Source organism: Gaeumannomyces tritici (genome assembly GCF_000145635.1).
Source record: "Gaeumannomyces tritici R3-111a-1 unplaced genomic scaffold supercont2.1, whole genome shotgun sequence".
NCBI lineage: Eukaryota > Fungi > Ascomycota > Sordariomycetes > Magnaporthales > Magnaporthaceae > Gaeumannomyces > Gaeumannomyces tritici.
The window spans coordinates 1,125,355-1,138,163 of record NW_008804545.1 but is presented as its reverse complement, the minus strand read 5'-3'; the positions used below and the strand labels follow the sequence as shown (position 1 = coordinate 1,138,163).

The 12,809-nt window shown below is 58.5% G+C and overlaps 3 protein-coding genes across 3 annotated transcripts; 2 read left to right on the top strand and 1 right to left on the bottom strand.

Annotated features, from left to right (window-relative positions):
• Nucleotides 1-4,497: 4,497 nt before the first annotated feature.
• GGTG_00355 (hypothetical protein) lies at nt 4,498-8,601 on the top strand. The gene is made up of 2 exons (XM_009218100.1): nt 4,498-4,995; nt 5,097-8,601. Exons 1-2 carry the CDS (start codon nt 4,798-4,800, stop codon nt 8,289-8,291), a joined length of 3,393 nt encoding a protein of 1,130 aa, XP_009216364.1. The 5' UTR covers nt 4,498-4,797; the 3' UTR covers nt 8,292-8,601.
• Nucleotides 8,296-11,215, bottom strand: GGTG_00354 (hypothetical protein). The gene is made up of 2 exons (XM_009218099.1): nt 9,648-11,215; nt 8,296-9,515 (listed from the first exon to the last, which is right to left on the bottom strand). Exons 1-2 carry the CDS (start codon nt 10,219-10,221, stop codon nt 9,355-9,357), a joined length of 735 nt encoding a protein of 244 aa, XP_009216363.1. The 5' UTR covers nt 10,222-11,215; the 3' UTR covers nt 8,296-9,354.
• On the top strand, nt 10,768-12,037 carry GGTG_00353 (hypothetical protein; the record flags this gene model as incomplete). The annotated part of the gene is made up of 5 exons (XM_009218098.1): nt 10,768-11,257; nt 11,339-11,515; nt 11,575-11,664; nt 11,914-11,938; nt 11,993-12,037. The coding sequence occupies exons 1-5, from the start codon at nt 11,130-11,132 to the stop codon at nt 12,035-12,037; spliced, it is 465 nt and encodes a 154-aa protein (XP_009216362.1). The 5' UTR covers nt 10,768-11,129.
• Nucleotides 12,038-12,809: the final 772 nt, after the last annotated feature.

Genomic DNA, 12,809 nt, shown 5'->3' with positions numbered 1-12,809 from the left:
ACCTTCCCAGGGCGCTACTCTGCCAAGGTGGACGGCTTGTTCTTGACGGTGTGTGTGGGTGGGTAGGTAAGTGGGTGGCAACGTGGGGAAGGCTGGCTCTGTTTTACAGATGCAAGCGAGAGGGAGAGAGATACCACACCACTGCGGCACTAGGACAAATCATAAGCGGGCTCCGTGCGCATATTGCGGTCGATAGGCGCCCTGATGTAGAGAACGGAGCCATGCGATAGGCCGGACACACGATCAGCGCAGATTTTCAGACAGCCTCACTTCTCCTTTCCCCTCATCCACGCCCAGGCGGCCCGTCGTAGTTTCGGCCAGTGGTTCTGACGATATGTACAAGGGACAAAAAGAGCAAGATGTTATGAATGGAACGCCTGTGCATTGGCGGTGTGCGCGCGCTTGCATTTCTCCCTCAAAGAAGACACTAAATACAGCCTCGGTGAGGAAGAGAGGCCATAGGTACACCCTCTGCCGTTGTGCCGTGCCGGGAAATTTTCTGCTGCAATACCAACCTACATGACGGTATTGGAAGATCATGGAGGGTAGCTAATCAAACTCTCGGCCCTGGGAGGAAGCCCTGGTCTTTTCTAACTTCTTTTTTTTCCCTTTTGGCCGTATGTGGACCTGCCACGTCTCTCCCCTCATGCAGCCGACAACCTGGCCGTCCTTCAAAGTTTAGGACTTTTATTTCTCCTGGTTTCCGTCAACTGGGGACGGGTACATGTACCGACTACAACTGGGTCTGTCGGTATGAGGTGGGCGGCTGCGCTATGGTGTGGTTTGGGTGGTTTTTTTGGGGAACTCTCTGGTCAGTCACAAGTCCCGCGCAGGAGCAAGGAAGAAAAAAAATAGAGTAGGCGCTTGGACGAGGAAGAGCGAGAGGGTGACAAGAGGCGGCTATCCTGCCGCATCCGCACACCCGCGAATTCCCCGGGCCTTGTCTGGGCCTCTTCATTGACTCCTCGACTTGGCCACCGCGGGCCGGTGTTCCCTTCCTATCCGTGATTGGGGCCGCCCATACCGTGAACCGTGCTTCCTCCAATCCTCGCCATCGCTTTCGTGGGGAAACTGTGGTAGGCACAAAACAATGCGATGCAGAGGTCGAGTTACAGGAGATTGCAGCTCCTCGGGGCGCCTATGCGTACCGTTCGAAGGCCCTGCTTGTCTCCTTTACGGTCCCTACAAGGAAAGGGATTGTAGCACTCAGAGAAACAGCAAAACGGAGAAAAAAAAGCTCATCTTAACATGTCGCGACCTATTTTCGTCTCAACCAGTAACACAGACAGTCCAGATATGCAGTCAAACAACCAACAGTGCCTGTGTAGCCGTGCGAAGGATAAACGCCACGTCGTCGAGATTGGGTCTGAGCCAGGAAACACGAATAGGCTGTGGGCATCCATACATCCGGCAGGAGATCCGGTGTGGTGCTTGTGATGAGACCAGCCTCCTTCAGCTGCTGCGCTTAGAAGGTTGCGACTTCTTGGTGCTTCATATTGACAAACCCCTTCCTTCGCCCCATGTCTTGCTTCTTCTTCTTCTCTTTCGTAGGGTGTGTGGCAAAGCCAGAACCAAGAAAAGGGTCGATTGTATTGCAGCGAGCGCTAGGCACCTTATGCAAGCCCAGAAGCCACATTCGCACTCGATCGAGCGGGTGGTGGGCACGGACGCGAGGCAGGCATGGGGAGTAGGTGTGCCAATGTGCTGAGAGTACTGGCTGGGCTGGGCTGGCACCCTGACTGGCCAAGCATGCTCTGGGGGTCGATTCCTTCTGCCCTACGAGCCAAGCTTTTGGCGTCCAGGTTGCGGTGGCGGCTGCTGTGGTGGGCAGGGGCTGTTCCGTCGACTAGGAAGGATCCGTCAATCTTGAGGGAGTTAATGAAAGACACGAAATGGAGACGGGATGGGAAAAATATTCACCAAAGCAAAAGGTCGAGATAAACCCAAAACGAATAAACAAACATGTGCGTGCTAGGATGTGGCCAACCCACACCCAATGGCTCAATTCTGCCCTCGTCTCCCGAAACGACAACACAAGTTCCGTGCAGCAGGCCCTGCCTGACCTGAGCCCTCGGCGACCATGGGCCAGTTCAATGAGACGAAGGAGTCCCCTTGCCCGCTCGCCTGGTCCCCCCTGGGATGATGCCCTGGAGGGGGGAGGGGAGGCGTGTGCGGTCAAAGGCCAGTCGGCCGAGAGCTGGAGATACCGGACGCGAGCACACATTCTAGGTTGCTTGGTGCCTTATAAGGAAACGATGGGATCCCTTGCCTAGCGGATAGCGCCCGGTGTGTCATCGCCCGTCTCCTGTCCTGTCTATCTACCTACCACCACCCCATGCAAGGCAGGCAGGTGAGGTGGGTGTGGTTGCGCGGGGCAGGGATGTCATGGGTCGGCAAACGGCTCCTTTTCACGGCGGCAATCGTGTCTGGTGTGGTTACAATCCAAGGCCAGGAAAGGGCTGTCTCTGCCCAGCGCGTCCCGCCGCAGTGATGCGCCGCCTGGGCCAAGACAGCACAGACAAGGAGGCCCAAGTGGCAGTAGACGGTACAGGAACGGAAGGGTGGAGGTAGGTAGGGTTACAGGCCAGCCAGGAAAGGAGACAAGACGGAACGGATGGATGGATGGATATGGATTGGAGCAGGGGAGAGAGGACGCTCGAGCTGGCTTCCCGCGTCATTTGAGTGATGACGGCCTTGTCGCAACCTGCTGCCCGCCAGCCCTGGCTGTTTGGACGTTTCCCTTGCCGATAGGATAGAATATGTCAGTGCGGAAGCGGGAGAGAGTCTCTTGATGGCAATCCCCTAGATTCCTGGCTCGCCGGGGTTGCGGCCGAAGGGTTCCGGGTGGACTGGCGGATCGGCGGGCCCCTGTCTGCCAGCCAGCAGAGGGCTCTCTCTCGCCCCCTGTACTGGTCTGCTCCACCGCATAGACGAAAGGAGAAGTTGAGCCGTGCGCTGCTTGCGTTCACATCAGACGCATCGCAGACACAGAGTGACAGATCAGACTGGGTACCTCCAGTCGTTGGCGTGCTAGGTTGTGGGCCTTGGGTTTGAAGCCGCGACACCCTGGCTGCCATGACCGGGGAAAATACCAAGCCCTCCCCGGCATGATCAAGTGTGTGTTTGTTGAAACCCAGGGTCTGTTCTCGCAGACAAGGCAATCTCTTCGCCTCTCTGCCAGGGCAGGGACTTTTTGGCTGGTGGACGTGCCAACAACCGGCTTCCCGCGGCTCGCGGCAACGGGAGGGTTGGCTTGCCAGCCAAAAAAGACCATTTTTCATTGCCGCTCAGCGCGTAGTCCGTCACCCGCCGCTACCGCCACTACCACCTGGCTACGACTGGGGTTATGGGAGGCTATCACACCATGCGGACTTGCCACGGCAGGTATGGACGCACATGCATACCTAGGTATCCTCTTACCACCCACCTAGGTAGGCAGGTGCCTAGATACCTGCCTAGCCATCTCGACAGACCAAGTTGAGGCTCAGCGACAGATGTGGAGTGGGCGACGGTTGGCCAGAGATACAGCCCCCCGCTCTTGTGTCCTGTGAGCTGTCGGGGCTGCGGAGTGCACGTAGCACCGGTTCTAGGATGGTGGGGAAATACAAGAATGGAGAAAGGGTTTAAAAAAGAGTGTTTGTGACGGGGCCGGGTGGAACGGCAAGAAACGGATGAAGACGGCACCCCGGTAAGGTACCTCGGTACCCAACCTAGCCCAGTTACAGTACCTTCCCTGCCTCGGCCGTTTGCTAGCGAAATTGGCACATGGAAAGGGCAGGACGGCGGCACGAAAACCCTCCCAGCGACGACGTGCCCGACAAGGACAGGGCCGCATGAGGAACTCGGGAAGGCGAAAACGATTCATCGTTTGCGGCCATCATGCTATTGGATGACAGGACAGCGCTTGGCACGGGGCATGGGGAGGGGGCTCGCGATATCACCAGCCGGTGACGCTCACTTGGCACTGCTTTACCAGGACATGAGCACGACGGAAAATGTTTTCTGTGCCGGGCATACGCTGTTTGTTGGCGTATTCGCAGCCGACGCATCCTCATCTTGGCCGGCATCTAGTGTTTTGCGTGGGTTGTTCTGGTGGTGCCTGTGCGTGCGTCTTCCGATGGGCCAGGCGTCCTCTAAAGCGTCCTCTGAGGCGTCCTTCTTCTAGGCACACACGTATCTCGGTCAGCCATCCCTGCCTGGGGGCTTTTAACCTTGTTTTGGCGAGGGTGTATAAGGTCTTGGGCTCTCGATGCCTGCTTTTAGAATCTGGAGCCCGGTGAGACGGAGTTTCCATGTTGAGGGGCTCGCGCCGTTGTGCCAGGCTCACTCCAACCGAGCCCTCTTGCCCGCGTCTGTCCCTGATCCCGTGACCTGACCTGTCCTCAGGGGATCCTGGTCAAGGCCCACCTAGCGCGCGATTTGGCCTGGCTGGGGCTGGTTGTTGGAGGTATTACGTAGCAAGGTCTGTGATTGGCCCGCAAAGATGACAGCATTTCAGGCACGCTTTGCAAAGCCACCACAGCCATGCATGCTTTGGTTGTGAAGCCCACGAGGGAGTCCCGATTGTGTAGATGCACACGCAACCGCCAGCCACAGCAGTCCTCCCCGAAATCCAAGCCTCTGTCGGACCGATAGGTACTCCTCCCCTCAGGCCACATATGCATTCCCGCATCCGCGTCTTGAGGTGACGTGCCGAGGCGCAAGGCGCGACGCCTACGAGCAGCAGCAGGCTCCGCCGCCCTTGCACCGCCCGCCTCACCCCGGCCCCGGCCCCGGCCCCGGTCCACATCCTCATAAATGCCGTCGCGCATATCGTCGGGGGCCCCGCCCGGCTCGGCGCCGTGGCGGCTTTTGCTGCTGCTGCTCCTGTCGTCATGGGCCGGCCTTGGTGCCGCCATGCGCCCGGCCAAGGTCGCCAGGCTGCGCCGCGAGGTCGTCGACATGTTCTACCATGGCTACGACAACTACATGGAGATTGCCTTCCCCGAGGACGAGGTACGTTCTGCCACCGTCAAGAACTCCCCTTCTCAGATCTGGTCATCAGACATCGGATATGCGCACGTGGTAGCACGTGGGCTGACATTTACTTTCCCCAGCTGCGTCCTATTACTTGCGCGCCTCTCACCCGAGACCCGCTCCAGCAGGACAACTTCCAGCTGAACGACGTCCTGGGCAACTACTCGCTCACCCTGGTTGACAGCCTTTCGACCTTGGCTATCCTCGCCTCGGCGCCCCCTGAGGATGGCGATGCGGGTCCCAAGGCTCTCCGTGACTTCCAAGATGGCGTGCTGGCCATGGTGCAGTACTACGGGGACGGGACCGAAGGCCCATCCGGCCAGGGCCTGCGCGCGAGGGGCTTTAATGTCGACAGCAAGGTCCAGGTGTTCGAAACGGTCATCAGGGGCGTGGGGGGCCTGCTCAGCGCCCACCTGTTCGCCGCCGGGGACCTGCCCATGACCGGCTACCATCCCCCGGCCGCAGCAGACGGACGACGGCCCGAGCCCTGGGCCAACGGGCTGGTGTACGACGGGCAGCTGCTCAGGCTTGCCTACGATCTCGCGTCGCGCCTCCTACCCGCCTTCTACACCCAGACCGGCATGCCGTACCCCCGCGTCAACCTGCGCCACGGCATCCCCTTCTACGTCAACTCGCCCCTGCACGATTCGTCGCGCGCCGATGCGCCGCCCGACTCTGAAGGCGACGCCGAGATCACCGAGACATGCAGTGCGGGTGCGGGCAGCCTCGTCCTCGAGTTCACCGTGCTCAGTCGTCTGACCGGCGACCCCAAGTTCGAGCAGCTGGCCAAGCGCGCTTTCTGGGCTGTCTGGTACAGGAGGAGTGACATCGGCCTCATCGGCGCCGGCGTCGATGCCGAACACGGCAAGTGGATCGGAGCCATGTCCGTGATCGGTGCCGGCGCCGACAGCTTCTTCGAGTATGCCCTCAAGACGCATATCCTGCTCTCTGGCCATGCAATGCCCAACGTTTCAGCCGCGGCGGCTCGGGCAAACTCGGGCAGGAGGCAGCTACACTATCAGCTGGACCCCAACGAGCTTTTCCCGCCCCTGACCGAAGAGGAAAACTCGCCCGACAGCTTCCTCGAGGCCTGGCATCAGGCACACGCCGCCACAAAGAGACATCTCTACACCGACCGGGGCCACCCCCACTACCTCAGCGTCAACCTCTGGACCGGCTCTCTGGCATCGCAATGGATCGACAGCCTGGGTGCCTTCTACTCGGGCCTGCTGACCCTGGCCGGAGAGCTCGAAGAGGCCATCGAGACCAACCTGCTGTACGCGGCCGTCTGGACCAAATACGCGGCGCTGCCGGAGCGTTGGTCTACTAGGGACAAGACGGTCGAGGGAGGTCTGGGATGGTGGCCGCTGCGTCCCGAGTTCATCGAGTCGACCTACTATCTATACAGGGCCACAAACGACCCCTGGTATCTGTACGTCGGTGAGATGGTCCTGAGGGATGTGAACCGCCGGTGTCGCACCCCCTGCGGCTACGCTGGCCTACAGAACGTGCTCGACGGCGAGCGGAGCGACCGCATGGAGAGCTTCTTCCTGGGTGAGACGGCCCAGTATTTGTACCTGCTCTTCGACGACCGTCACCCTCTCAACTCGCTCGATGCCGCTTTTGTCTTCACCACCGAGGGCCACCCTCTCATCATCCCCAAGAAGCGAGCAGCGGCCCCGCCAATTCCTGCCGAGCGAAGACACAGCGCTCCCGTTGTGCCGCTCGACCAAGACTCGTTCCCAGACACATGCCCTGCGCCGGCGCGCGTGATGCCACTGTCTGGTTCCCTGACGGCGGCGAGGAAGGACATCTACCACGCCGCGAGGATGGCCGAGCTACACCTGATCCCGAACACACGGCGGGCTCAGGGCAAGATGGCGGAGAGGCGGGGATCGGGCCGATCCGACTTGGAATCCAACCACACTCTGTTCCCCTGGACGCTTCCACGCTCGCTGCTCCCGGAAGATGGCACCTGCGCCCAAGTGTCGGAGCCGCAGGAGATGATGCTCGAGTTCGCGTCCAACTCGCAGCAGGGGACGATCGGCAGCGCCTTCAACTTCATGATGGGGTCGCAGAACCTCGAGCGGCTGGCGGTCGATAAGATCCGCGTGCTCAGCATCTCGAGCCTCAAGCTCACCCTGAGGCTGGTGCAGGACGAGCGGGCGGCGACAGGCGCCCAGCGCGAGTGGCGTGTCACCAAGGTCAACGGGCTGCCGCTGGGCCGCGACGAGGCGCTCGTCATGGACCGCGCCATCCTGGGCGAGGTGTCGGACCCGCGCTTCAACATGGTGCGCGACCCCGTCGTCGTCAAGCTGCACCATCTGCACCAGGTCGACCTCGACTATAACGGAACCGCGGACGAGACTGGTGCCGCGGCGCCCGAGGGGACCATCACGGTCCAACCGGGATCTGTTGGGGCGGCCAGGTCGGGCGGCGGCGGCGGGCTGCGGGCGTCGGACTTTGGCGCCCTCGTCAAGTCCTTCTTTAGACAGGCCGCCCTCTCGCTCGACCGTGCCGCCGGGGCCCCCTCCTCGGCCACCTACACCCCCAGCCCGGGGCGGCGCGGGGCACCGTCACCCCCATCCGGGGGCAGCCCCGGCAGCAGTAGCGGCGCCTCGCCCCCGTACAACGTCCTCGTCAACGTGACGGGCGTCACGCCGACCGGGGCCGGGGCGGCGCCGCTCCCGGCGGTGGACATGCCGGCGGGCGCGCACGTGCCGCACGTCGGGCCCTTCCCCGCCGACTACCTTCCCTGGTCGACTGTGTTCGCCGCGGGCGACGCGTGCGCGGGCCCGCTGCCCGACGCGGCGCCGCGTGACCACCACGTCATCGTGGTCCGGCGCGGCCACTGTTCCTTCTCGGCCAAGATGGCCAACATTCCGGCCTTCAAGCCCACGGACCAGAGCCTGCAGCTCGTCGTCGTCGTGTCGGACGACGAGGAGGAGGAGGAAGAGGGAGGAGGGGACGAGGAGGGCAGCGGCGGCCGGAGGGCCACTTCGTCGTTCCTGGGAGGGCTCGAGAGGGCGGCCGGTGGCCCGGGCATCGGCGGCGACTACGGCCGCGTCATTCGTCCGCTGCTCGACAGGCCACAGACTACGCCGTCGGGCCTGACGCGCACCCACCCCATCGCCATGGTGCTCGTCGGCGGCGGCGACCTGGGCTATCACCACATCGCCCACGCCGAGCGCCTGGGCCTGACGAGGCGGTACTACATCGAGAGCCAGGGCCTGAGGGTCCGGAACATTATCATCGACGACGGCGACGACAAGTGAATGACGGGAGACGGGGCGGGGGGACAAAATATGGTTATGATGCATAGCATGTTTGCATTGTCGGGTTTCTTTCTTGTTTTTTCAGGCTTTTACCAGGTGTCAATTTCGCGAGTCGCAAGGCTCCTTTGTAATTAGACGGGCCATTCTCGTTTTACAATATCAGGAATGTTTACAAGTACGTTGGATTCTCTCGAGCATACGATGGGGAGCTTCGATCCCGTGAATCTAGACACAGTAGGTATTCATGGTACTGGGGTTCCATCGTAGTGAGCCGAAATCCTAGCTGGGAACTGTCCCAAGCCGAGACCAGCCTATTCAGCCAACTGTTCCCAGCCGATTCAAATGTGTCCAAACATATCGGATGTCCCACGCCGCCCGAGCGAGGGATTCTATATATTCCTTAGTGCGAACATGTATGGCACGCCCATGAGCTATCATAAACCCATACTTACAAATCCACTTGCCGCATCGCCCTGTCTATCCATGATGTCACCCCGCCGGCCAGGATAAGAGGGAGAAATATCGGGGAAGAAACGTAGCCAGAGATATGTAGATGGCATGATGGATCGTGTTGCCACCAAAAAGAACGAGCCAACTTCTGACGCCATCGCACAACCGTGTCACTGCCATATGCATGCACCTAGCCCCGGCTGGGGGATGCTGAATATGCTCAAGAAAAAAAAAAGTAAGCATACCTCGGTACATGATTTGAACGAGACGGGCTGGGGAAAAAAAACAGGGGTCTTTTGTTTGCTCCTTTTTCCCTCGGAACCCCCCGTCTTGATCCAGTGGATGGGGCGCGAACGCTTCCACAATGGCGTGATCCCCTTTTTGCATGCAATTTTCTGCCTGCAGGTGGGGGAAGAGGAAAGCGGAGCGGAGCAGCATGTCAATATGGAATGCATCTCCGTGGGACGCGTCCCCTAGCGTTCTTTTCTTTTTCTATGTTTTTTTTTATGCTTTTGTTTTTGCTCTCGTTCTTGCCACCTGTCATCCGTCGTTTTCCAGAAAGAAACAAAAAAAATTAGAATAGATATCCCCTTTCCCCGCGACCGCTCTGTCTCTAGGCAGTCGGGTACTCAGCCTCCTCGAGCAGGGTGATGACAGGCACGTCGCCAAGCTTCTCCTTGCCCTTGAGCGGTGCAATCTCGAGGAGGAAGAGATAGCCAACAAGCTCACCGCCCAGCTTGCGGACTAGCTCGCCGGCCGCCGAGGCAGATCCGCCTGTAATGTGTGGAACGAGCAAGCGGTCAGATAACATGCATAGCTATGAGGTTTGGCCGTGGGATGTAGGGGTTCTGATGGGCAGTGTGTGGGCGGAGAGGAGGCAGAGGACAACGGCAGAAGAAAACATACCAGTGGCGATAATGTCGTCCACGACCAGTACCTTCTGGCCGGGCTTGATGGCGCCCTCCTGGACCTGGAAAAAGTCCTGGCCGTACTCCTTCTCGTAGGCGGCGGTGACGCAGGGTCCCGGCAGCTTGCCCTTCTTGCGGACGGGGACGAAGGCGGCGTCGAGGCGCAGGGCCAGCGAGGGGCCGAACAGGAAGCCGCGGGCGTCGAGCCCGGCGACGACGTCGGGCTTAAAGGCGACGGCGGCGGCGGCGGCGGCGGCGGCGGCGGCGGACCCCGCGGAGAAGGACTGCACCTGGAGCTCGAGGGCGCGCAGCAGGGTGGCGTGCATGGCCGGGTCGAGGAAGAGCGGCATGATGTCGAGGAAGACGATGCCGGGGATGGGGAAGTCGGGGAAGCGCCGCAGGGCGTTGAACAGCTCTATCTTTGCACCGGCGAGTTCGGAGGCGGAGGCGGCGGCGGCGGCGGGCTGTTGTCCCGAGGCATCTTGAGCCGCTGCTGTGGCTGTGGCCGATGATGTTGCTATCGTCGTCGTGCTCGCGCCTGTTGCTGATGGGTTGGATATGGAGGAGGACATGGTCGGGAAGGGGGAAGGGCGCGGAGCAAGGGAGGGAAAGGTCCGGATAAGAAAAAAAAGGTTGGGCCCAAGGGGGTGTGTGCGTGAAGGGCGCGGCGCCTTAGGTAAGGCAAACAAAAGCGGCCGCTCACAGCAAGGGCCGCGGGCGTGGGTAGGTTTCTGCTAACGCGGTAGGGGGTGATATGAAAGGACCGAAAGGCTGAGAGTGAAGGACGACACGGTCTGGCGTGTGCGTGCGTGCGGAAGGTGGTAGCGGAGCTGTTTGGTTGTAGTGGTGCTTAGCCGTATCTGCGTATCACACACCAAGCACAAATGCGTGTGGCGGGGTCGAGCTTCTATTTTTTTTTCTTTGCTTTTTTCCCTCTCCCCACTCTCCTCCTCCTTTCCTCTTCCGTTCGTCTAGACCGGAGGGGTGTGCAGATAAACAGTCGGGAGGTCAGGCACAGCGCTTGATTGGATCGGGTGGGTGTAAGTCGGGCCCCTGCGGAACAGGCGGGACTGGGACTGAGTGCTCCCCTCTCTTATTTTTATCGTGCGTGCGTGAATCTTTTTAAAAGTGGGTGGTGAGCCGGCCACCGCAAGGCTTTTGCGGGTACCTCTCCAGCAGGCACTGTACTTGACGAAGGGAGACTGTCGAGGGGAATTGCAGAGGAAGGAATTGGTGATAGAGCCAGTCTCTTTGGGATGGTAAAGGAATCAAGGCAAACAAAGGATGGCCGTGGAGGAATAAAAGTTGTGGGAGGGTGTACAGCATGATACAGAGTGAGGGAATGTGGGGGTCTGTTTGGGGTATGCCCGCTGGGAAGGTGCAGCAAAAAAAAGATCAAAAGCTGTCTCTGGAGGAGGTTTCCCGTTTCTGCTAAACGGCTAGATTTCTGGACTTGTTTTTCATCCATCAACAAGGGATAATGCGTGTCCCATTTTCAGCCAGCAACACAGCTCTCGACTTGGATCCAGTAAAGCATCCCTCCGACTTTCTGCTCGCGCAGTTTGGCCGCGAATGGCAAGCCGCCATGCGGGCAGGTGCTGAGAGGTGGTAGGTGGTGGGAAGCCGGCGTGGTGTGGGTGGCACTTGCTTCCTAGAGTTGGGTGGGTTGCACACAGGTGGGACACACAGCCCGACAGGGTACCCATCGCTGCCAAACCACAAGAACCCGGATGGTGGGGTTGGCCGCGGGGCTGCCCAGCGAGCGGCCAGCTTCAGTTCTTGCGCGAGCGCGCAACCTTGTCGGGTGCCTGATACGGCACATAGCGACGACCGTGCTGTGCGTCCCGGCCAGGTCGAGCTTGCGAGGTGCGCGTCCGCGGCAGGACGCATCTGGGCGGTCTTGTCTGCGCCTATTGGAGTTACAGTGGGAGGACAAAAATACCGCTCGCTACCTATTTTAACGCTACTACTTTAAAATGCTATAACTTTACCCCAAATGCATGCATTAAAGTGAGGTAAGTTTTATTATAAATTTAAATAAAAAAGCTAACATATACCCTTTTTTAAAAAATTTAAACGAAACGGTTATTTAATAATTAAATAAATAATTAAATGTTAAAATTTATATATTAAAAAAGTATTTTATAAAATTAATAACTAATTAATAATAAAATGTTATATATATATAATTTAATTTATATAATTTACTGCTTATTAAATACTACGTGTATAAATTTTTAAATTTAGGTTATATATATTTTTAGCTTATTATTTCCATTTAAAAATATAGTACGTTTTAAATATATATTTTATTTTTTATTTTTTTATACCTTAAATATAAAGGAAATTAATAAAATTAAAATTAAAATGTATATAAAAACAAGTTAAGTATTATATAGTAAAAGTTACTTTTTAATATATATTGTGGGGCGCTGGTATTCCTTGCGCAATTTGGCGTTGAATTTTTTTTTGGAAAAGCGAGCGGTACTTTTGTCCCCCGGGTGTAAGTCCTCATCCACCTCCTGCTGCTTCGGTCCAGGGCCTTGACGGGAATATATCCAGTATAGGTAGGTAGTTCCTACCTGCCTAGGTACCTACCCAACCCTGATTAGCCGTCCGAGTCGCATCTCATTATCCTGCTTACTAGCCGGCCAGCCTGTGTCGTAAGCCAGCAGAACGAGCAGTGCCCACAACATTCATGCTCAGGAACCGCAGCCCGGCCGTGTTCTGGCCTGTTCGGTCTGGCACCCCAATATTTGTTGCCTGGGAATATCCTGGATTCCGGCCTATCTTGGCCCACCACCAGGGGCGATGCGATACGATGCAGACGCAAGCTGGTATATGCCAGACACTCGGAACCATCTGGAGGTGGTTGCTGGTGATGATGACTCGACGTGGGAACGTCCACAAGGGGTGGGCAGAGAGAGATTGAGGGCTCCCTGATAAGCGCACGTCTCGCTGGTGAGGGGATGTGGGGTGATTGTGTCGGCACCGCACCCCAAGTGCCGCGCACAGGCACGCCGCTTTCACATGTGCTCTCCCTCTCCCTCTTGTCGCCATCAGCCGCGCCCCGCGGACAAGTGCCCCAGTCATCGGCGCACCTCCGTTTTCATGGACGGGAAGCGCGGCCCAGGCCCAGGCTGGAGTCGACGGCGTCTAG